Below are 24,772 nucleotides of genomic sequence, written 5' to 3' on the forward strand. Positions count from 1 at the left end.
GCACAATCAGACCGGGGGGCCGGCGGGGGCCGGGGTCTCCCCGCGCTGTCCCCCGGGCCCCCCCTTACCCGTCTCGCTGTGACAACAGGAGGCGCCGCTTTTCAGGAGCCCCCCCGGTTTCTCCTGGCCCCCCCCGGCGGGCGCCCGGCACCACGGGCAACGTTTCCACCGCCGGCAGCAGCTGCAACGGAGCGGGAGGGGATGGTCAGGGGGGGTCACCTCCATCCTCAACCCCCCTCCTGCCCCCAAATCCACCCCCCGCAGCCCCCCCGGACTTACTGTATGAGGAGGCAGATGCCGATGAGCAGCGCCGAGGCCACCACGGACACCACCACCAAGGTGGTGATCGTCTGCTTCTTCTGGTTGGCGGCCACCACGGCCAGGAGGTCGGCGTGCTCGCACCGCGTCCCCACGTACCCCGAGTGGCACCTGCGGCGGTGGGGGGGACATCAGCATTGCCCCCGGAGCAGCGGTGGGCAAGAGCATCGACCCAAGGTCAACCCAAGGACCAGAGATGGATGAGAGCATCAACTTGAGGTCCAGGGATGGGCGAGAACATCAAAAAAAGGACCAGGGATGGACAAGAACATCGACCTGAGGACCAAGGGGTGGGCAAGAGCATCAACCCAAGGACCAGGGAAGGATGAGAACACCAAAAAAAGGACCAGAGAGGGACAAGAACATCAACTTGAGGTCCAGGCATGGATGAGAACATCAAAAAATGACCAGGGATGGACGAGAACATCAAAAAAAGGACTGGGGATGGACAAGAACATCAACCTGAGGACCAAGGGGTGGGCAAGAGCATCAGTCCAAGGACTAGGGAAGGACGAGAATATCAAAAAAAGGACCAGGGATGGACAAGAACATTGACCCGAGGACCAAGGGGTGGGCAAGAGCATCAGCCCGAGGACCAGGGAAGGACGAGAACATCAAAAAAAGGACCAGAGAGGGATGAGAGCATCAACTTGAGGTCCAGGTACAGATGAGAACATCAACCCGAGGACCAGGGAAGGACGAGAACATCAAAAAGGGAACAGGGATGGATGAGAACATTAAAACAGGGACCAGGGAAGGATGAGAACATCAACCCAAGGACCAGGTGTGGAAGAGAACACCAACCCAAGGGTCAGGGATGGACAAGAACATCAAAAAAAAGACCAGGGATGGGTGCGAACATCAGTTAAAGGACCAGGGAAGGACGATATATCAACCCGAGGACCAGGGATGGACGAGAACATCGACTGGAGATGGACGAAAACATCAACCAGAGGACCGGGGATTGGTGAGAGCATCAGCCCCAGGACCAGAGCATCCACGTGGAGCCCAGCAAAACCAGGTTCAACCCCAGTTTTTGGGAGATTTTTTTTTTTTTTCTCCTTTTTTCCCCAACACTTACACACACGCCGGCTTCTCCTCCTGGACCAGGAACCGGCAGGTGCCGTGGAAGCAGAACTGGCTGTGGGAGTCGGGACAGTCGTTGAAGTGGGACCTCACCGCCGCCGCCACCGGCGGGCCTGGAGCTGGGGGGCAAAACCACGGAGAAAAAAATAAAACGGCATTTTTTTTAGTGCCGGTATCTCTATTTTTTTCGGGCTGGACATATTTATTTTGGGGTTGCTGGTCCAGCGGCCGCATCCCGGGCCAGGACCACACGACGGAGCCCAGACGGGTCCTACTTAAACCAGAGCTGAAATTAAGCCTGGAGGAATTTCCTAAAGAGCTTAAAGCTTCAAAACGGAGGAGGAGAGAGTTAAATAACGGCGGGGCCGGCCGCGGCCCCGGCCCGGTGGCTTTGCCGCGATGCTGTTTTCCATTACACCCCGTGCTGGTTTAAATTATCCTCCGCAGCAGAGACGGGAAACAAATATCCTGCTTTGGGCTTCGCCCGGGGTCTAAAGCACATCCGATCGCTGTCGTTTCAAAGCCACCTCAAGTTCCTGTTGCTGGGAATTTATGGCAGGCCCGGGGGTTAATTAAACCCACGCCTTAACGAATGCTTCCGGGTCTTCGGGGAGGTGAAGACCGGCGCGGCGGCTCCGTGTCCCCGTCACAGAAGCACCGGTGGGAGGTTTGGGGGTGTCGGAGGTGGTGGCAGCATCCTCGGAGATGCCGGAGCTGGGGTTTGGTCCTTGCGGTGGGAAATGTCACCGCTGTCCCCATGGCTGCTGAGGCTGGAGGTAAAATCCCTGCCTCCTGGTTCTGCCTAAATAACCCCCGCAAAAGAACCCTTTTTTTGAGGTTTTAACCCAGAAAGCTGAGCGCCAAGCACAGCTTTGCACTGTCCCTTTGTCCCCAGCGTGTCCCCAAGCCGGTTCCTGGGGCGCTGTGTTAAACCTCGCAGCTGCCGGCCACATTGCGGCCACCTCATCCTCCCGCAGCCCTGCGCTGCTGCCGCCGCCCGCGCCGACCCCATCCCTGTCCCCAACGTGTCCCCAACGTGTCCCCAACTGCTGCTGCACCCCTCGCAGCAGCCCCGTTCCTCCAGCCCCCCAAACTGGGGATGAATCCATCGGAAAAGCAGCTGCGAGCATCCTCCGCAGTAGCACCGTTCCCTTTAACTCTTCCCAACCGCTGCCCTCGAACCCATTTTCCAGCCCCAAAAGGAGGTTTTCTGGCCCCAAAATGAGTGGTTTTGTGTTGTTTTGTTTCTTTTTCTTTTTGCCATCCGTGCCTGCAAACTGCCAGCAAGTGAAGGGCTCTGGGCTATTGCAGCCCATTGTGCCGTGTTTATGAATGAGGCAATTTATCGGGTGCAAGCGGCTCGGTGCCGGCGTCAGGCACCCCCAGCTTCCCCGCATGGTTAATGGGACCAAACTTCCCTGGACGCCAGGGTTTGGCCCCCCCCAAAATGGGAAATACCCCCTTGAGGATAAAGCACCCAGGTGCTGGGGGCCACCCGGGATGGGGACGGGATGCAGGACGGGATGCAGGAGCATCCCTGCGGCTGGTCCAGCACAGGCTCAGGGGATTGTTCACCTGCACCCCCACTTTGCTGCCTGTTCCCGAGCAGGATGACAATGCGACCACCCCAAAAACCACCCCCCCCGGCTCTGCCCCGTCACCAAACTCACCGCTCCGGGCTGCCGTGGTGTTCTCCAGCGCGTGGCACACGGAGAGCAGCACACCTGCGAGAGAGCAGAGAGATAGGAGTCAGCCCGACCGTGTCACTCCCCAACCCAAAATCACTTGAAGAATTCTACGTTTATTTCTTTTTTGAAGGAAAAATGTGATGGGGTTTGCTGGCGGGGTTTAAAACCAGAATGCAAAACCCACAGGGTGCGAGCGGGTCTCCATGGTGCAAAATGCCCAGGGACAGCGGGTCCCATGCAAGCAAAAATATTTTGCGCAAGCAGAAATACCCCTGCAACCCCAAGCATGGGGGGGCTGCAGGTCCAGACAGGCTCACGACAACCCCCCGAGCCCCTTTGTGAGGGTTGGAGGGAACTGGAGAACCCCCTTCCCCAGCTAAAAGGCTTTTCCGTGGCGGCTAAACCCTGGGGTGTGAAGGCAGACGAGGCCAAGCAGCCCCATCGCTGGGTTTGACCCAATTTCTTCCGCGGGTTTAATCAAATCATGCAGAAAGGCGGCGGGCGGGGGACCAAACCGCGCGCCAGCCCTTGGGGTTCGCATCCAGCAAACCCCGGCAGCGACCGGCGGGTTTGGTTATGGCAGCAGCTCCCCTCATTTCGGCATCTCCCCGTCGCACCTTTCCCCGTCGCTGCAGACCCGGCCAAACCCCCGGAGATTTTCCTCCCATGGAAATTTAATTTTAAGCCTCCCGTCTCCTCCCAGCTTTGGTTTTTCGCTGCTGTCCAGCGGCTTGTTGCTGGAAGATGCTTCACGCTCCTGCCCCAGCCGATACCCCGCACCTCCGCACACCGAGGAAACGACGCGGTATTTGGGAAACGACTCATCCCCGTGTCACGGGGCGGCTCTGTCATCCCCCTCCGGCACCCCAGTCTGTCGGTCCTCCTGCTGGGACCCCGTTTGGCTCTGGCGCTGCCTCTTCTACACCGACGGGTATAAAACCTCGCTCGTGCTAAAGGCACTTTGGCCGGAGGAGCCCGGCCAAGGGCTCTGGTGAGCACCCAAGAGCCGGCGTGGGGACACCGGGCACCTGATGGGGACACCGGGCACCTTATGAGGACACGGAGCATCTGCACCCTTGGTTTAACTGGGCAAACTGGGACCCCCACGAGCTGCACCCATCACCTGCCCCGAGTATCCATCCTCACTTGTTTTTTGGCACCCCCATCCCGGCCCTGTTGGCAGCATTTTCCTCTCTCCAAACCTCAAAAAATCAAATCCTGTGCCAACGTCTCCGGTTTTCTTTCAAAGTCGGCGCTCGGCCAGGCTGCTGCCCCCCATCCCACCCATCCCCAGGCCCCCCTGGCTTTGGGAAGGTCTCTTTGCCAGCAAAGCCCCCCCTAATTTCACCCTCCCAGCAGGCGACACCCCACTTGCCAACGATCCCCAGGCCTCGCGCTTAACGACTCCATCCCCAGCGCAACATTAATTACCAGCCTCCGCTTGTCCTGCACCACCAGCCAAGGGCTCAGCCCCTCTCGCCTCCAGCGACTCATAATGTTCTTCATGAGGAGCTCCCGGTTTTCCGCGGAGTTTGTTCCCCGCCCTGAGTTTTTCCCCGTTAATCCGTTTATTTATCCCAGATTTTCCCCTCGGTTTTGCACACACATGGGGCTGGAGGAGGCTCCGCTTTCCCTCGGTATTTCCAGCGGATGCTCCGATCTGCCCGTTTGATGTGGTTTAGCGAGGGCTCCTCTCGCCACGCAGCGGCTGGGACACCGCGGAGGTTTGTCCCCAAGCTGGGACCAGCCGTCACCCCTGGATGGGGCACTGGGGAGAGCTCAGCCCCCCGGGGCAGGCGACCAGTGGGGACGACGGGGTCCAAAGCCACACGAGTAGCAAAGCAGCAGCAGAGGGGACACGGGTGTCCCCAAAATAGGTTGCTGGGAGCCTCTGGACAAGCTGAGGATGGAGCACCCAGGTGCCCACCCAAGGGATGCTCAAAGGAGACGAAGCGTCGGAGGAGCGGAGCGAGGAGGGGGCCAAAACGGGCGACTTTCCTGAACACGAGTGCTGCAAAGAGCCTCTCTCTGTCACCGCCTTGTCCCCCCTGTCCCCAGCTCAGCAGAGCCCCAGTGCTGCAGGTGACACAGTCCTTTGGGACAGCAGAAAGAAGCCAACCAAGGTGCAGCAAGTGCTGCCCCCCCACCAGCCCCCAGCCCGGGGTCACTTTCCTCGGTACCAGAGCATCACCCACGTCGCAGGTCTGCGCTCCCCCCCCCTCTAAAAATCACCAACTCTCTGGGGTTTGGGGGCGCGCGGCGCGGGGTCTGGGTCCGTCCCGTGCCGCGCAGCATCACGCAGGTCCAGCCCCGCGTCCCCCCCCGGCCCCAAGCTCAGCAACCCAAAAAGCAACACACCATCAACATCCCCCCCTTTTAATTGCAAACCCAGCAACATGCCAACGCTAATTAACTCTCCCCTAAAGTCAACGAGCGAGACTGGAGGGCCGGTTCTCCCGCCGAGGCCGCGCGTTCCCAGGAGCGATCGAGCAAATAACTTCGGGAGGGACCGAAGCCAATTTTCTTTTTTTTTTCCTTTTTTTTTTTTTTTTTTTTTTTGGGGGGGGGGGTAGGATTTACGGAGCAACAAACCACCGATTCACACCCCAAGACGCAAACACCCCCCCCCGCCTCCCCGTTAAAAAATAAATAAATGGATGATCGGTGTGGAGCTGCTGGGAAAGTTTAGGGGGCGCGGAGCCCCCCCCACGCCCCCCACCACCCCCGGGACTAAGCGCCGCGGGTACCGCGCTGTGTGTGTATGCGTGCGTGCGTCCCCCCCCCGCACCTACCCATGGCCAGCGCGGCCGCCGCCTCTCCCGGCATCGCTGTCGGTGGCGCTGGGGGCGGCGGGGGGGCCGGCGGAGGTGGCGCTGGCGGTGGCGGGTCCCGGGTCCCCGGCAGCGCGGCGGGGCGAGGGGCCGGGCTCCGCGCCGGCGGAAATGGGCGCGGACTCGCCGCCAGCCACTGCGGCCCCGGGGCGGAGCCACCCCCGGCCCCCCCCCCGCGGCCGGGCCCCCCCGCCCCCGTGTGTCACCCACTCGCCGTCCCCGCGTGTCCCACGGAACGGGACCCACCCGGGTCTTGCGACCCCCTCCCCGCCCCGGATTATCCCCGTGTCCCCCCCCCGCCCCTGCCCCGGGTTGTCCCTTTCCTGCCCCACAGTGGGAAACAACCACGCGTGTCCCACGGAACGGGACCCACCCGGGTCTTGCGATCCCCCCCCCCCCCGCCCGGATTACCCCCGTGTCCCCGGTCCCGCTGCTGCCCCACGGTGGGAAACAGCCCCGCGTGTCCCACGGAACGGGACCCACCCGGGTCTTGCGATCCCCTCCCCGGTGATGGGCGCGCCCCCCCTGGGTTGTCCCCGTGTCCCCCTCCTGCCCCACAGTGGGAAACAGCCCCGCGTGTCCCACGGAACGGGACCCACCCGGGTCTTGCGATCCCCCCGCCCGGATTATCCCCGTGTCCCCCGCCCCGTCCCGCTGCTGCCCCACGGTGGGAAACAGTCTCGCGTGTTCCAGCGAGTGGGACCCACCCGGGTCTTGCACCCCCCCCGATCCCTCTCCTACTGACGTGGCCCCCACCCGGATTGTCCCCGTGTCCCCCTCCTGCCCCACAGTGGGAAACGACCCCGCGTGTCCCACAGAACGGGACCCACCTGGGTCTTGCACCCCCCGATACGTCCCCTGCTGATGTGCCCCGCCCCGGACTGTCCCTGTGTCACCGCTCCTGCCCCGGGTGGGGTTAAACGAGCCCCGCGTGTCTCAGGGAACAGGACCCACCCGGGTGTCGCGACCCCCCCGTTGATGCGCGCACACCCCTCGGGTTGTCCCCGTGTGTCCCCCCCACCCTGCTGCTGCCCCACGGTGGGAAACAGCCCCACGTGTCACAGGGAACGGGACCCACTCGGGTCTTGCTCCTCTTTGTGACCCCCCCCCCGCTCTGATGTGCCTCCCCCCACAGATTGTCCCCTTGTCCCCACTCCTGCCCCCGGGGGGGGAAACAGCCCCGCGTGTCCCAGACCACACGACCCACCCAGGTCTTGCCCCCCCCCTCCCAGCCCATCCGAGGAGGAGGAGGAGGCTGAAATTCGGGCTCTGGGTCACCCTGTGTCATCGGCTTTTGCTGCCGGTGGGGGTGACACCCACGAGACCCACTCAGCCATCACCCTGCACGGTTTGTGGGGCTGGGGGGCTGGGAGGAGCAGCCCCCCCCACTTCCCCCCCCGTTTGCATCACCGGGCTTGGGTTCCCCGGTTGCTTCACCGACCGCAAGCGCGTTCCTTGGGCTGCTGCTGGCCCAGCGCCTACGCCCCTTCCTCGCCTCGCTGAGCCCAGCCTTGCTGAGCCCAGCCTTTGTCACCCCGAGTCGGGAGGGCCGAGCCCAGGTTCCCTTCGCGGGGGGGGTGGAATGTTGCATGGGGATGGGGGGACAACACGTCCTGATGGGGACCACAAGGATGGTCACGGCCAAAAAGTCACCGGTGGCGAGCGCATCTCCCCTGGGACACTTGTCCCGTCCTTGGAAGCCTCCTGAGATGCGGCTCAGCCTTGCAGATGGGTCCATGGGAGGAAAAGTGTGGTTTGATGGGGGGGGGGACGACAGGGAGAGGACCCCATTGGACCCCCCCATGCGGGTGCTCAGCCGGCGTCCCCGTGGGAGCTGCTCCCAGCCCTGCGGTGTGCGCGGAGCTGGAGCCTTCCCCGCGTTCCCAGCTGATACCATCTCACCTCCGCGCTTGAAAGCAGCTCTTTGAAGGAGCCGCTTGTTCCCAACGCTGCCGAGCCCCGAAATCCCCAGCGCCCGCTTTTACCCCCCCCAAAAAAACCCAAGCGTTTCAGCGCAACACCCATCGCCCACCTCCGAAAATCCCACCGGAGCCTCGGCCACGAGCAAATATCCCACCAAATATGGCTCTGGGGGCTGCGCAACCTTTGAGCACCTCACAGTGCTCCCAACTTTCGGGGTTCACCCCCAACACCCCAACCCTTGCACCCTGAGAGGCAGCAAAGAACAAACCCTGCTGGCCGCCGAGTCCTGGGGTGGCTTCCCTATTGCCACCGCAAAGGGCCACCAAACCCTCCACCGGTGGCCAGTGACTAATTTTCCAGCCACTCAAAGGAAAAACAACCTGCGAGACGACCCCGGCGAGGTCGTGCGGTTCCCTCCATTCTTGTTCCTCCCCGCCCCCCATCACTCCCTGGGCTGATAATCGGGATATTTATTTGTAAATAGAGGTTTCCTCCTTTGCAATAATCCTCCCACTCCTGGCGTGAATCACTCGGGGGAAGGAGCTGCAAGAACTGGAAGGGTGGCAGGGAGGAGGTGCCGCGGGCGGGAGCCGTAAGCCCAAAGGAATTTGGGGATGATGCTCAACAGTACCTAGAAAGCCGGTCGGGAAGTCACGGGCGAGTCGGACAAACAGGCGGCTCTTTCCTCCCGGTGCGAGGATGTGCTAAGAAAGAGCGGTGCTAAAACGGGGCAAAAACCCCTGGCTTTGGGGCCGTGCGACACAAGGGGGTAATTGGATGGAGAGTGAAAAAAAATCAGCTTTTAAAAAAATTTTTAATTTTTTTTTATTTATGACCTTGGAAGAACAAGAACAATCCCACAAGGGAATATATTGAATTTGAGCAAAGAAAACCCAGTAAGAAGCATGCAGAGAGTTGGCCAAGGTTGCTGCGTGCAGGCAGCCCCAGTACCCACCAGTAATCCCAGTAACCACCAGCAACCCCAGTACCCACTAGTTTCCCCAGAACCACCAGTAACCCCAGTACCCATGAGCAGCTCCAGTACCCACCGATATTCCCAGTACCTACCAGTGACTGCGATACCCCCCAGTACCCCCAGAACCCCCCAGTACCCCCAGTACCCACCAGCAGCTCCAGTACCCACCAGTATCCCCAGTACTCCCCAGCTGCTCACAGGCCGGGCACTAATTTGGCAACACCGGCTCGAGGGTTTCGTGCTTTTTTCCTGCTGTTATAAAACCACAAGAACAATTATTTAATTGTTTCGTCCCGTTTCTGGCAAGGTGCGCGACGCCGGCAGCCTCTGCGGGTTTATTTTTATTTTTTTTATTTTTTTTTTTTTCCCTTTTCGAATCGCTCTTTGTCAGTGGCTTATTCCGGGTTTGGCGATTAAAGGGGTTATTTCCCCCTCTCCCAATTAAGCAAAACCAGGGGCAGATCCCCAATCGCTCAACCTCACCGAGTCCTGCTCTGGCAAATCAACCAATTCAGGGCAAAACCCTGAAAAAAGGCATATAACTCCCCTCATCTTTCACAAAGTGGTGAGGACGCTTTTGGTATATATATATATATTTTTTTAATTTATTTTTTTATTTCTGATATTCTGACGTGGTGGTGAAAAAAAGGCACCCCCCCCAAAAAAAAAAAAACAAACCCAAAGCAGCGTGTAACAAGGGGGCTGTGTGCTGGTGGCCGGCATAAAAGCCTCTGGCCGCCTGTTTATTTTGGATTGTGAAGGGTGAAAAATCGGCAAAAAGAGGGGAAAAAAACCATCGCCCTTCGCCCTCCCCGCCCCTTCCCCGATGGCTCGAACAAGCCCAAATTGTAGCTGCCGGGATGTTTTTGGCTTCACCGGCGAGCGCAGAAATCAATCAGGCTGTGGGGGGGGTCGGTCCCTCACCGCTGTTTATTTATTTAATATATGGGCTCAGGATAAATTAAATATTATGCCCAGGGTCGGGCACCGGCTGCGGTTTGTGTGTCCCATCCCGGGGTCCACCATCCCCAATTCGGATGCGGGGCTGGGGGTGGAAGCGCTTCTGACGTCTCCCCCGGCCCCAAATCCACTAAAAATGGGGCCTTATTGGATTTTTTTTTTTTTTTTCCTGGCTTTATCTTGCAGCCACCGGTTCTGTTTTTCTGCCAGCTTAAAAGGCTCTTTCATAGCCGGGATTTTCCCCTGTGAATGTACATTTTATTCAAGGGTGGTTTTTTTTGTTTGTTTTTGTTGTCCTTTTTTTTTTTTTTTTTTTCCTAAATAACTTCTTGGGGTTTTGTCCCTTCCCAGACATTTTCTTTAGCCGCCCCCCCCTCCATTTCTGTTTACAGCCCTTGCTGAAAAAACCCTCTATAAATAAAGGATTTTTAAACCTACGGGCTCCCCACTTCAAGCCCGGCCACTAAAAAGGGCTTTGTTGGCTGCAGCAACGCGGCCGGTTCCAGGCTGGCACCTCTCGGCCTAATGTCAATAATGGGCCGGTTAGTGCGATATTATATTAAATATATATATTTATCTTTATCCAGGGGGGATAAGCGCGGACGGGGGCGAGGAGGGATTCTCCTCGAAGGTCGAGGGGCCGGTGCCGGTGCCGGCGGTGGCTCTCGGGTCCCTCTGCCAGGTGTTTTGGTGGGTTTTTTTGGTGTTTGCACCGGCTTCGCCGCCGCGGTCGCCAGGAGCCGCGCTGGGTTTTGCCGCCGCGGGACACAAGGAGCATTCAGGGAGCACTTGCCCGGCTGCACGTCGGGCCGTGCCCTTAAAAATCCCGAATTCAGGCTCCATTTTACATCCTCGGGGTCGTCCCCCCCGCCCCACGAAGGGTTTTACGGTGGGACCCCAGGGCCAGAAGCAGCGGGGAGGGGGGGGGATGCTGGGAGCTGGGAAGGGCAGGAGGGTTTTGGGGTGGATTTTGGGGGAGCAGCCCCCCTACGTGACATCAGGAAGGGGCTGGGATGCTCAGGGTACCCTCACAAGGCAGGAGGGGGTTGGGGTGGGTTTTAGGGGAGCAGCCCCCCCAAGTAACTGTGGGACACACTGGAAAGGGACAAGGATGCTTGGGATACCCTCACAAGACAGAAGGGTTTTGGGGTGTTTTTTTGGGGAGCATCTCCCCCTCAAATGACTGCGGGACACACTGGAAAGGGACCGGGATGCTCGGGATACCCTCGCAAGACAGAAGGGTTTTGGGGTGCTTTTTTGGAGGGGGAGCAGCCCCTCCAATGACTGCAGGAAGAGGCTGGGATGCTCAGGATTTCCTTGCAATGCAGGAGGGTTTGGGGGTGTTTTTTGGGGGAGCAGCCCCCCAAATACCTGCAGAACACAGCGGGAAGGGACCGGGATGCCACCCTCACAAGGCAGGTGGATTTTGGGGTGGTTATTGGGGGAGCAGCCCCCCCAAATTACAGCAGGAAGGGCCTGGGATGCTCAGGATACCCTCACAAGGCAGGAGGGCTTTTGGGGGAGCAGCCGCCCCAATAACCACGGGACACAGCAGGAAGGGGCCGGGATGCTCGGGGTGCAGATGGGACCCCCCAGGCAGGATTTCCAAGCCCTCCAGCCAAGGGATCCAGGCTTGGGAAGCCCCCCATTCCCGTTCTTTCTTCCCGAGCCACCAGAGCGGGGCGAAGGGATCTTGGTGTCCGGCTGGAAAAATTAAAAAAAAATCACCCAAATCCGGACAAAAAGCAGCCGGCGGCGGAACAGAGGCCGCTCAGTCTCCGGGCCATTAATCCGGCCATCACAAAAGGCGCAGCAGCAGGTCACAATGCGTGGCACATGCCCGAGCTTGATGTATTTTGTCCTTGTTCTGCCTGTTTATCTATCATTTGCATTGTGCCTGCCTGGCAGGCTCGCCCCGTCCGACGCTGCCGGGGAGCGCTGACTCAGCACCCGCAGCCCCCGGTGTCCCCACGCTGTGACATCCACCGGCAGTTTTGGGGGGGTCGCATCGGCGCGACGGGAGCGTGCAAAAAAAAAAAAAAAAAACACAACCAAACCAAAACCCAAAAACGGTTTTCCTCGGGAACGTGGGAAAGCAAATAAATCTCCCCACCCCGAAGAGATGAGACTCGCCATCGCGATGGGCGACCCACGGGAATGACTCACTCGACACCTTCGGAAGCGGAGACGGAGGTTGCGGGAGCTCCGGGGATGGAGCCGCGCGTGACTCAGCCCGGCAGGAACGGCAGGAATTTGTCCCTGCCCAGGGACACACAGGTCGAACAGGTCCAGGCGCTCCCCGGGAAGGGGAGAGGGACCCCGGAGGGATCCGGACGCTCCCAAGCACTGGGAGATCTACCGGGATCTTGCGGCATCGCACGCCGGCCTTTCCCAAGCAAGGCAAGATTTAGATTTGCACCTGAGCCCAAGAAATAGTCACCACACAGCCCCTGCCACGCTGCCTCGACACCCTGGGGCTTCGTGTTTGACCGTAAACCACTTAAATTTGGCTCAAAACACTTAAATGTGGCTCATAACCGAGTGGGGAAGAGACTGAATAGGCAGATGTGGGGGACAGGAGGTGACAGCAGCCATCCTTGCCTTCGCTTTCCCCGTCTGGTTTGCTGGCCCCTGCCCTCGGACAGTGGTGGGGACACGCCACCTGCCAGGGGACACTCGAGCAGGAGGTGACACCATGATGTGGGGCTGGTGACACCACCTCTATGGACTGGGTGGGGACAGGACAATGAGCCGTGGTGCCAGCCCGCTCTGTCCCCTTACAGAGGGACCCCCCGAGACTCATTTTGAGAAGCCCTGTGGCCCAGGGGACCTCGCCAGGGGACACATTTTAAGGAGCAACGTAACCCCACCTGGGGACAGGAGCCTTATGGCCAAGGGGACATTGCCAGGGGACACAGACTGTGCCAAAGCGGCAGCAAGAAGCCGGATAAATCACAAGCGTCGCAGCCAGACGAGCCGGGGAGCCCCGTACTTTGCTCACGCAGCCGCCGAGCTGGATGACACTGAGCCCTTTTTTTTTTTTTGCTCGGTTGCAAAACAAACTTCGGCACTGGGATCACGCCAAGCCTGGAAATTTTTTTTTTTCGGTGCAAGGAGCAGCGCGGGCAAAGTTGAGAGTCACCGGGAAGGGGTGAGCTAGTGTGCACGGGGCTGCACGGAGCCACCGCGACGCCGGGACGATGCACGAAGACGCGGCGCCGCGATGGGTGCGAGAAGGGGAATTCAGGCGGGGAGAGGGGAATTAAGTTTTCTGGGGGCGGTTTCTATTTTTGGGGTTGTGTCTCAATTGCTTCCTGAGCCGTGACGTCGCGCCTGGGTTGGGTGACGGCATCCGCGCCGTGTTGCACAAGAGCTGCCCTGGCAAAACGCTCTTTGCAATGTCTGCTCCGTTGTCGCCTTCAAGCAGCCCTACGAGGGTTGCGATGGCTCCTTATTGCGGTTTTTCTATCGTAGAAAATGCTCCTGGAGCCCTTCTAACCCTTGGGGGATGCACCGGAGCTCTCGCGGGACGCAAAGCCGTGGTCGCATGGGCTGTGCACCGTGGCTGGCGTGACTGCACTGCAAAAGTCCCTTAGCGCACGGCCTCAAAATCCCAGGCTGTATGACAAACAAGAAAATAAAATTTAAAAATTAAATAAAATAATAAAAGACAAAATAAAAATCCTTTTCTGCTCCCACCACATCACGAGATTCAATAACAAAGTCTGCCACATCCATCAGAGCTCTGCGATGGCCACTCGGGGCTGACAGCCCTGTTGGGACAAAGGTGCAAAATCAAGGGGCTCTTTGGATCCACACAGTTGCTCCTCACCAGCCGCCTGGCCCGTCCGTCATTTAAAACCACCAAAAAAAAATACAACAAGAGCACGAAATTCCACCCTGAGCATCACAAAAGCAGCCTGACGTCAGGGCGCCGGGAGGCCAAAGGCTGCGGGCCAAGCGAAGGGAAGCTGCGTTTGAAAAAAAAAAATAAATTAAAAAAAAAATTTAAAAATGACAATTTCTGTCTAGGAACGGCCGGACTGTGAAAGGCACCGTTCTTCGGGGCTCCGCACGGAACAAGAAAAGCCTTTGAACGGGCGGGCGAGCTCCTTGGCCGGCTGCCAGCGGAAAAAATCGCTCTGCGAGCTGGCTCGGGAGTGGGGAGACATCCCAGCACGGCCGGCGGGCCCGGGGGGGCAAAATCCTTCCTCTGTGTCCCAGGAAAATGCTCCGGAGTTTCTGGAGTCCGGCCCTGAGCGCAGGTGCCGGGGACCGGGTCAAGGTCAAGGTGATAAAACCAACCCGGTGAGCCAGGGCACTGACGGGAGGCGAGAAGGCAAACAGAAAATAAATTAAAAAAATAAAGAAAAATTTTTAAAAGGTGGGAAAACCCCCTGCTTGGCCATATGCTCCTTTGGCCAGTGATTTTTGAGGGTTTGCCCTACATGCAACAGACACCTGTTGCACCACTAATGCACCCAGTAACAAGTTCCCTGTTAAAAATATAATTTTTTCTGAGTAAGACATCAAAGACATGCTTTTTAGCTGATGCACAACACACCCCAGCTCAGTAAAGCCCCAAAACTCTTTAAAAGGGGCTTCTACCCCCAGTTTCTGGGGTTTTTTTTTGCACGATGGCGAATAACAAATTGCGTCCAGCGCTTTCCTTTGCCAGGCGACCCCGGCTGAGTCGCACAAAGATCACCCCCCCATCAAACCCAGCTTGTCACAATTCTCCTTTTTTCTCTCGCACATTTGCTCCCCAAAACACCGTTAAAGCAACAAAAAGCCAGAAATTAAAACGATAAAAGGAGCTGGCAGGCTGCCCAGCTGCCTCCGGTCAGGGCTGCTCACCAGAAAGCAGAAATAAAACCCTTTTCCTCGGCTGCGGTGGGTGGCAGAAGGCAAAGCGCCGCTTTCCAGGGCTTTGTAATTCCTGTTTTTACTGAAAAGGGAACCAAAACGTGGCTTTGGTGCGGCTGAGAGTGATCGGGTCGCTCGGGCTGCACTGAACTCACTGGGCCTCACCCCCAAAAGCCTGGGGGGTCCCTGGGGCAGCAAGGGGAGCGATTTAGTGGGGAGGAGGAGGTTTTTATGGGGTTTATGAGGTTTTTATGGGGTGTACGAGGTTTTACGCGGCCTTTTCCATACTTAAAAGGGGCCGATAAGAAAGATGGAGAAAGACTTCTTAGCAGGGCCTGGTGCAACAGGACAAGGGGTGGTGATTTAAAACTAAAGGAAGGGAGATTTAGGTTAGATATATGAAATTATTGACACCAAAGGTGGTGAAAGCCTGGCCCAGGTTGTCCAGAGAGGTGGTGGATGAACCATCCCTGGAGACATCCCAGGCCAGGCTGGACGGGGCTCTGAGCAACCTGAGCTGGTGAAGATGTCCCTGCCCATGGCCTAGATGAGCTTGGAAGGTCCCTTCAACCCAAACTATTCTATGATTTTGTGATTTACGGGGTATAAAAGGTTTTATGGGGTGTACGAAACAGCCCCAGCTGGAAGAATGGAGCCATATTGACCGGTTGGGCTTGGCTGGGCTCTGTGGAGCCTTGTCGGGCTCTGTCGGACGCTGTTGGGCTCTGTCAGGGTCTGTAGGGCTTTGTCGGGTCCTGTCAGGCTCTTTCGGGCTCTGTTGAGCCCTGTTGAGCCCTGTTGGGTTTTGTCAGGCTCTGTCAGGCTCTGTTGGGCTTTGTCAGGCTCTGTCGGGCTTTGTCAGGCTCTGTCGGGTTTGTTGGGACCTGTTGGGCTTTGCTGGGCTCTGTTTGGCTCTGTCAGGCTCTGTCGGGCTTTGTCAGGCTCTGTCGGGTTTGTTGGGACCTGCTGGGCTTTGCTGGGCTCTGGCTCTGTCAGGCTCTGTTGGGCTTTGTCAGGCTCTGTCGGGTTTGTTGGGACCTGCTGGGCTTTGCTGGGCTCTGTTTGGCTCTGTCAGGTTCTGTCGGGTTTGTTGAGCCCCGCTGGGCTTTGTCGAACTCTGTTGCGCTTTGTCTGCCTCTGTCAAGCTCTGTTGGGCTATGTCAGGCTCTGTCGGGCCGTGTCGCTCCCTGTCAGGCTTTGCCAGGCCCTGTTGGGCCCTGTGCGTGTCCTTCAGGCTTTGTCAGGCGTTATCGGGCCCTGGTGAGCTCTGTCGGGCTCCGTCAAGCTTTGTCGGGCTTTGTTGAGCCCTGTCGGGCTCTGTCAGGCTCTATCATGCTCCGTCTGGCTCTTTCAGGCACAGTCAGGCTCTGTCCGGCTCTGTCCAGCTTTGTAGGGCTCTGTCAGGCTCTGTTGGGCTTTGTCAGGCTCTGCACGGCTTTGTTGGGCTCGGTTGGGCTTTGCCAGGCTCAGTCGGGCTTTGCCAAGCCTCGTCGGGCTATGTCAGGCTCTGTTGAGCCCCGTCGGGCTCTGTCGGACTTTGTCAAGCCCCGTCGGGCTCTGTCGGTGTGTGCACAAACACAGGCACGTCGCAAGAAGAGCCAGAGGCCATGAATGCATTTGCAAAGAGCGAGTTTTATTTTAGTTCCCTCTCTACTGGGGGATCTCCGAAGTCGCACCTAAGCTCCCGTGCAGAGGTGACACAAGCGGGGCCACGCGCGCTGCAGCAGTTCGGCCCTGTTAAGAAAATCACTGGTTTTGCTGAGCTCGCCTCTATTTCAAGGCTTGAAGCAGGCGCAGCCTCCCGCTGTTTCTCACAAGAAAGCAAGAATCTCAGACATAGTGATAGGTTGTCCAGAGCTTCTCACAGGCCTATGTTATCTAACACAGGGGTTCTACTCATCAAGCACACGAGGTCAGTAAAACAATTAGTGTGATGTATGTGCTTTTTCTACAGACAGCTGCAAGTCACTTGAGTGTATTTACATTTAACCAATCTTCTGATATAGTCCCGTACAGTCGGGCTTTGTCGAGCCCTGTTGGGCTCTGTTGAACTCTGTTGGGCCCTGTTGAGCCCCGTCGGGCTTTGTCAGGCTCTGCCGGGCTCTTTTGGGCTTTGTGGGGCTCTTTTAGGCTCTTCGAGCCTTGTTGTGCTTTGTTGGTCTCTGTCGCCCTCTGTCAGGCTCTGTTGGGCTCTATCAGGCTCTGTCAGGCTCTGTTGGGCTCTATCAGGCTCTGTCAGGCTCTGTTGGGCTCTATCGGGCTCTGTCAGGCTCTATCAGGCTCTATCAGGCTCTGTCAGGCTCTATCAGGCTCTGTTGGGCTCCATCAGGCTCGGTTGGGCCTTGTTGAGCCCTTTTGGGGCTCCAAATGCCCAAATGACCTTACAGTGTGAATAGGTGATGGGAATTTTCTAGAAAAACTCATAACTTTAAAATGGAGTTTAGGCTCCTAGTTTTGCACACAACCGTGAACTTTTCCCTAATCGGTTCAGCGCCTCTGAAAAGCCTAACTCATGAGACTTATTTCCAATTAATATCTGTTCTGTCCATGAAGAATAAATGGTACATCTCAGAGCGTTTCATTAATATTGATGAGCGTTACATATGGCTAGTTAGTATTTAAAGTATTTCAATCTGTTAAACAGAAAGAGTTTAAATCATTATTTATGTTCTGGTCATTCAATTTTCATCAAATTGAATAAAGTAATGTGTTGGAATGGAATGATGTGTTTGAACCAAAAATATCTTCACTGTTTCTACCTAGAAGCAGAACAAGAATGTCTTGCTCAGCATTTTTTCCCACATTTCATGCCCTATATTTAATGCATTTCTTTTGTTTTGCTAAGGTTGTATACAAATATATGTCAAAAAATATATATACACACTCCTTCGTGTTGTATATATTATTCTTGCTTGCTCATAGGTGCAGAACTGAGGCAGACAGGGACTCACACTTTAGCAATTAAATCAGCTATGAAATAATATTTTAATTAAAATCAAGCCGGTTTGCTTGTTCCCGCGTTGTTAACGAGCTATTGGCTGAAGTTTAACTTAGTTCAGCTTAGTATGGGTCAAAGAAATGAGTATTTAAGGTACCGAAAAGACAGTGGTGTTCAGACTTGGGGATCATTTAAGCACTTCTGGAAAGGTTACCCTAAACTAGCAGTTTATGATGCCTACTGCAGCTAAGTAGAAAATGCTTCTTTCATTTTTTTCTTTCCCTAAGAAGATGTCACTTCAGAGGCTCAGTAAATTCCTAAAATAAGGCTTCTGAAGTTACTGTAAAAGTACTTCTAAAGTGTCAGCACTGCTCTGTCATTAGCCTGGAGTAGAAATTCAGATCTTTTCCATAGTGCGTCTCAAAGTATGCTTTGTGGGCCCCAAGAATTGCTTTTTGAATGATTTTTATTGGGGAACCAAGAATGAATTTTAGATTTCAGAAAGATTTTTCTCCTTTCAGTGTTTCCCTGAATAGCTCAATGCTGACTTTCTCCATAGGAATCATTAGCGCAGTTAACTCAAAGTCACTCTGACATTAAAAAAGCGGTGTAGAATTGACTGCTGATTGCTGAACAGCTCTACTAGTGCACAAATGGCAGAATATAATGGGTTTTCCCTGTTAAATTATCTCAATACACTTGCATTACCAGCTACTGAAGACTCTTCCCCCTTCGCCCAATTTATGTGCTCTCTGTGCATGAGTCTTCAGACTGATACTGCAGCTGAGTGCAGCTCAATATAGGAAAAGGGGCCAGAAAAGACATTTATTACTGTTCGGAAAGCAAAGAACTGGAAATGACTAGTGATCCTTGCTTTGAACAGGGGGTTGGATCAGACATCCCTGCCAGCCTTAGATATTCTATGATATTCAGTGGAAAAGGATGTGATGTTAGATGGTCACAAAATTGCTTGAAGTTGAAGGAATATTTTTATTTGTTTACACTTGGTGAATTGTATCTCTGCTGAAAAAAAAAAATTGATAAGGCTTGGTGTCGATATAAGTAAAGGCATTATTATTTCTTTTTTTTTTTGCATTTTATGTAGGTTGCTTTTATCAGTGCAAAGTTAACAATTAGCTGTAGCCAGTTTCCTTTACTCTATCTCAGCAAACAATTCAGATTGGTTTTTTCCAGAAGTGTTATCAGCAGACATTAGTGTGTGAGAATACTCTCTGGTTTTTATGCTTTTATCTTTTTGCTGGTTTCAAGAACGGCTTGAAATGAATCAAGTCTCATAGACTTTGAGGACTCCTCTTTCATTTGTTGTTTCCTGCAGTGAAATACCTACTATAGTCGAGTAGCCGGGCATGATTGATTACTCCTTCAGAGGAATAGACGATGAATTATTAATTCGAAGGGTAGAGATCTGAGATAGTTGTCTGCCCGTGTTGCTGTTTTGGAGGCACGAAAGAAAAATTAAAGTCTCTGGGAAGGCTGTGGTTGTGTTTCAGTCTTGCAGGCTGTGTCAGCGGGTGACCTGCAGCAACGTGTGCTACCCTGGCAGACTTCTCTACAAGATGCCATTTTCAATCCCAGCTCCTTTCCATGTGAGGTTTAGGTTTTGGGACTAAAATTACCATGCCATGGGGCGGGCTAAAACATGGGTTTTGTCCCAGGAAGGAGATGGCTGCAGCTCGCAGGAACAGGCGAACATTGCTGAGCTGCAACGGTCCGGGGCTCGTTCCATTTAGGACGTCATTGGGAAGGTTCTCCCCGGATCTGACCCATGTCAGAATTGTCCGAAAACCCGAGATTATCTTTGCGTTTCCATATCGATCACACTTCCAGTTACAGTGGTTTGTTCCAAATCAGAGGCTTGTCCCAGAACAAGCGAACTCCAGAGGCTGCTTTATCCGACCAGTCCTGCTGCACCATGCGGCTGCAGTGCAGCTGAATTTCTCTTGACAATTAATGTATCATTGCAACAGATGCCGTGATATGAGGAACGTTTTATTAGCTCAGATCTAGCTGATGTGATGTTCTGCGCTGAGGAAAGGCAACTGTTGAAACATGCACCTCTTTGGCACGCGTTTACTGAAACCATTTATCTTCTTTAAGGAGTCTAATGAACTAATCGAAGATATGAAGGACTGCGTTTTATTACTATTAAAATTAAGCACTATTGAGACAGTTTCGGCTAAATCTGAGTCTTCAGACAAAGTAGGCAGCCTGTCATGAGCCATTTGGGAACGCGCAGGAAATGTTTTTTAAACTGAAGAAAAGGCTGTAACATCACTTGCACTCATAAAGTAGGAAAATCCCTCGGCTTTATTATCAAGTAACTTTGTAGCATTAAAACAAATTTGCATTTTAATACTTAATTCTCTGTATTTCCTCTCCGGGCTAATCCTCTGTTTTGGAGATTTTTTTTGGAAGCATACTTTGGTTGCTAGTAATAGTGTTCCTCCAATGAGAGATAGAATTAAAATATTACGAAAAGTTCATGCACAGAAAGATCTTAGGAAGATGGTACTTGCAGAAATGTGGTGTTTAACCACCTGCATCCTGACTCTAAGTACTCTCCTTTGTCCAGACACTTCCAACATGAAGCACTACATGGAAAAAAGAATTCTTACTTTTTCTTTTCTGTTAATAATGCGATTTTTTTCCTAAGAATTTCAAACTTCTCTTTCACCAGAATATATTTGCAATGCTTCCAATGGTATCCAAAGCAAACAGCAAGTTTAAGTTGACCATATTTGTCAAATGATGTAATTTTTGTTTAATATATAAAGTGTCCCAGAAGCCACACTAAGATGTCATCCTATAAGTTCTTCTGTTTTTTCCATACATATCCACCGTCGTATAAACTGAGAACACTTCAAGCCTTGTAGGAAACGTTCAGTACCATGGAAATGATGTATTTTTGTTCTTAGGGTCAGGTCTTGCTGAGAGTAGAACTTGGACCGGCAAATTTATCACCCTATTAATGGACCAAAAAATAAACTTAAGTCCCTCAGTTCTGCCAAACCTCCTCCTAAGTGTTGCGCAGGAATCGATACCTCGTCTTTATATTGTAGAAAGCTCTTAAATCTTAAAGAACATGAAGAACAAGCGATCAAAGCAAGCATTGGAAAATGACATGTACAATGAGAAAATTGGAAGCTAAAAGAGTGGCAGTGTTGAGATGTTTTGAAATACTGGAGGTCTGGGTGTAATTCTTCCGGAGCGCGTAGTGTGGCAGCTCCCGTGCTGTTCCCCGGAGCTCCTGTGGTGTGGATGGCGGGATCAAAAACCCAACCTGCATGGGCAGCTCCCGGTTTAATAAAATCTGCCCTAAGGCTGAAGTTAGACTTTAAAATATCTTTTCATTTCTGTTGTCAGGTAGCCCAGGACAAGGAGTATTCAAGGGCTTCAGAGAAAATATTTTATTTCTTTTTATCATGCGTTTTGAAAAGTGATTTTTGTTTCCTCTCTCTCTTTTTCCCCCCCCTTCCTGTGGAGGCAAGTAGTTAACACTTTCTTCTGAAGAGAATTAAAACGGGACGTATCTTTGAGCAAGAATTACAGAGGTGTGTAATAATTGCTTGGCATTTCCATACGCTCTGAAAGTGGCTTGAAGCTTTAAAGCAAGCATATTGCACAATTCATCATCTTCCACGCAGCGTTTTTACTTTTAGCGAGGGACGTACACCGCGAGGCTCAGCAAGTTTCAGAAGTGGATTCTCACCGTGGACAGATGGTGTTTGAGATGCCTGATGAGAGGGCTGACTTTCTCGGCAATGTCAGAGGAGAAGACAGCTCCTGGGGTGGCTGTTCTCGTTTTCCACCAGTGCCCGGTGTTTGGAGCTGCTGCAACGCTGAGCCCAGCAAAAATTCTTTGACAAACTTCGGAGGCATGTCGTGGTGTTGCTTTTGGCTTGGTTTTTTTGGTTTTTGTTTTTTCCAAATCTAGCCCAGGAAAGCCACCCCCCTCCGCTATCTCTGCCTGTTCCCGTTGCTCTTTTAATCCTCTCAAAGCCTCTAGCAACAAGTGCTATGTCGTTAACAGTTCAGTTGTTTCTCTGGATCTTTGGGTAGTGCTTTGCCCCGTAGTAACGTCCTTCATAAAGCCAATTCCAAAAGGATAATACCCTGCTTCTTCAGAAGCAATTTCCATGTAGATAATATAATACCCTCTTCTTTAGATAAGTTTCCCCCCATGTTCCCGGTAGCTCGCCTACTCTTGGCGCGGTGTCTTTTCAAGGATCCGGATCTTCGGCAGCTCCCCCCTGCTCTATCAGCTGCACTGCTCCATCTCCCCAGCTCATCATCGGCTGTCACAGCTTCGCCGCTGTCTCTTCTTCATGCAGGACCACGTCGGGGTCGCCATATGTCACGGTTGAGACGGACAAACGGCACAGACCAAGTTCTTCCAGGATGAAAGCAGTAGATGCCACTTATTGCCACAGGTGCGTTTTTATACGGTTTTACCAATTCACGTGTCTCTTCAGTATTGGTTACAAGTTACAGCAGTAACATCTCATGGGGTAATTTTGCTATCATCAGTGTTACTCTTCTACTCCCTTCTCTCTCATGGGTACATCCCTTCTCTCTCATGGGTGCACCTTAATATCTCCGGATACTCCTTTACTCCCATCTTTCTCATGGGTAGGCCTTAATATCTTCAAGGCTGATCTCTGTCCTCATGCCTTCCGTCAGGGAATCCACGGACCCACCGTAGTCCCCCCCAGAGGCAGCGGCGACGTGAAGCAAACAACTGCCGTCCACCCCTGTTCTGGCATCCTGGAAAGAGGAGCAGAATTTTGGAACTTGAGATGGTGGCCTTGTTGAGCTGGGGGGCTCTTGACCACCCAAAGTGAAGTATTTTTCCCTCCCTACTGCAAGAGGGAAAGATGTCCTAACGAGCTCCATTGTACGTTCCAAACCAGAGATAAATTAACAGCATTATCCACGCCATTTGTCTCAAATAACTTGCAAGATTTTTATGCTTTGAAACTAGCCACGGACTTGCAAATGTCCTTCCGTTCTCAACTCCCATTTTACTTTATTAAAGTAGAACATGATTTTTAATCAGCTTGTGTATACTTTGAGGATGTCAAGTTAATGTAGTTGCAGTGGCTTCCCAGGCAGGAATCCTCACCAGACAGCTGTTAGATGTGCTGTACACAAAATAAGACTGTCCACGTCCTACTACTCTTATTTTAACATAGGAATTGGAGCTGGGAGAAACTAAGCTTTTTTTCTGCTGCAATTGCAAGGAGAAAGGGAAATTACTTAACCTCTCAATTTCGTCCAGGAGAAACCTGCAGTATATTTAGGAGCACCCGCGATTCATAGGCATCGATTAGGATCCTTCTATACCACATATTAAGGAGGCAGGGAACAGAAAGGCCTTAAGAAATCTCTCAGAATTTTAATATCTGTCTGTGTGCTGCTTTGACTTCTTTAAAAAATGGAACAAAACTGAGATTTTGGAAATCAGAAACGTGCAAGGACTTTCTGTGTGAGTCTCTCTAATGCGCTGCGATAGGATTTATTATTTTTAGATGCTCTCTTGTTCCTCACATGTGTGCTGACATGGAATTAGGGATTCATCACCAGCAAATAAAACTAAATGGAACTGAATGAGGTTTCCAAGGAGCTGCCTCTTCAAGCTGTTGAGTGTTCAGACCGAGGTACAAAGAGCAGCTTTTGATAATGCGGATCACAATATAGGTCTTAATTTTCCATCCTAGATGCTTCGTGCTATCTTAGTCATTGATAAAATAAATTAACTTCAACTATAAATAAATATAAGAGTTTAAATCTTAATGAGGTTGTAGGGGTGGAAACAAGGGAGCTGGATGTATCAGTAAAACTGGGGGACATTGTGCAGTCACAGCAATGCGAAGAGTAAGAACCACCTGCCCGCGATAGTCCAAGTGCAGGACTAGAACTGTCTACCCAAATCCAGTAACGGCGGTGTGGCTCTTGAAATTTCAGAGGTTGTCAAAAAAGGGAGAGGAAAAAAAAAAGTGTGAGTGTCCAGATTCATTGTGCTTGAGAGATGACAGTAGAAGATGTTCCTTCTCAAAATAGTAGACCTGTACCTTACTCCAGAATGACAAAGCAGCACATGTGAAAAAAGAAAAAGTTTCTGTTGAGTCCCTTCTCTATTGTGGGTTTGTCCATCTGCCGTGAGCTACGGGAGACCCACGCCGTTATTCACTCTATTGCAGTTGTTCCGAAGGGTAGGAAGGTTTCATTTTGAAAGACCACTCCTGCCCCCAGCCATCCCCCCCCAAGTAAACGGAATCCTCTTTTCATTAAATCGCCTTTCTCGCAACATCAGCCACTAACAGCAGAGGACAGCAAAGCCTTGTCTGTTCTCTTCGTCTGCAAACTTGTGAAAGGTGAAACATCTGCCTGGCCCCGATGCGACTGGGATGCGATGGGACAGAGTCTTCTTGCCACCAGCTGCCAGCGAGCCTGTTCGCACAGCTGAAACGCCGAGAAGGGTCAAAATCTGCACGAATCCTATTGAAACCCATATGTGTGGATGAAAGCTTTCCGCTCTGCGCTTGGGCCCAGGGACATATTGTGAATCTCAGCCGGTCAGAATTGGACGCGGTTCTTCTCTTTTTGTGCCAGGGATTAAAGAACGTGAGCCGAGCTGGGGCGGCCGGGTGAAGTGCAGGGGGACGAGTCGGGTAGATCAAGGACAATCGGGTCGGGGTGACCAGGCCACCGAGGTGGCACAGCGGTCCAGATGGCAGGGTCTCGGGGTGAAAAGCAGCAATGAAAATGTTTCTGGCAACGTCAGCTGGGTGTTCTGTTTCAGAAGAGAGTCTCAGAGCGGCTGGAAATAGAGATCTCTTGCTGAACCCCTTGTGTCGAGGGCACAAGGGCTTGGTGGAGTTTTATCAGCCGACCAGTTACTTTTATTGCAATTTGGTTTAGGAAAAATTCAGGAAGCAGGAGAAGCCACTTAATGCCTGAGTAAAATAGAGGTGATCTGCTTATTTTTCATTTTGCTGGAGGCTGCCACAAATTTTGTGCCAGAGAAAGGGACCAGGGAGAACTACCCAACGCTGCAAATTTCAATGAACAAACAAAAACCTCCGTCACCACTGAGGTGATGGCAGCGTCTCAATCCCATTTTGTCTCCGTAATGTGTTTATGATCCAGCTTTGCTCAGTGAAAC

General features: G+C 53.2%; 2 protein-coding genes across 2 annotated transcripts in view; both read right to left on the bottom strand.

The window, feature by feature from the left end:
- The window catches only part of SNRPG (small nuclear ribonucleoprotein polypeptide G), a 184,416-nt gene that overhangs the window by 7,137 nt on the left and 152,507 nt on the right, over positions 1 to 24,772 (bottom strand). The gene's annotated exons all lie outside the window — the stretch shown is intronic.
- On the bottom strand, positions 7 to 5,934 carry TGFA (transforming growth factor alpha). Its single transcript, XM_065651764.1, has 5 exons — positions 5,885 to 5,934; positions 3,075 to 3,128; positions 1,400 to 1,523; positions 280 to 429; positions 7 to 181 (listed from the first exon to the last, which is right to left on the bottom strand). Exons 1-5 carry the CDS (start codon positions 5,916 to 5,918, stop codon positions 7 to 9), a joined length of 537 nt encoding a protein of 178 aa, XP_065507836.1. The 5' UTR covers positions 5,919 to 5,934.

This window comes from Caloenas nicobarica, chromosome 25 (genome assembly GCF_036013445.1).
Source record: "Caloenas nicobarica isolate bCalNic1 chromosome 25, bCalNic1.hap1, whole genome shotgun sequence".
Classification (NCBI taxonomy): Eukaryota; Metazoa; Chordata; class Aves; order Columbiformes; family Columbidae; genus Caloenas; species Caloenas nicobarica.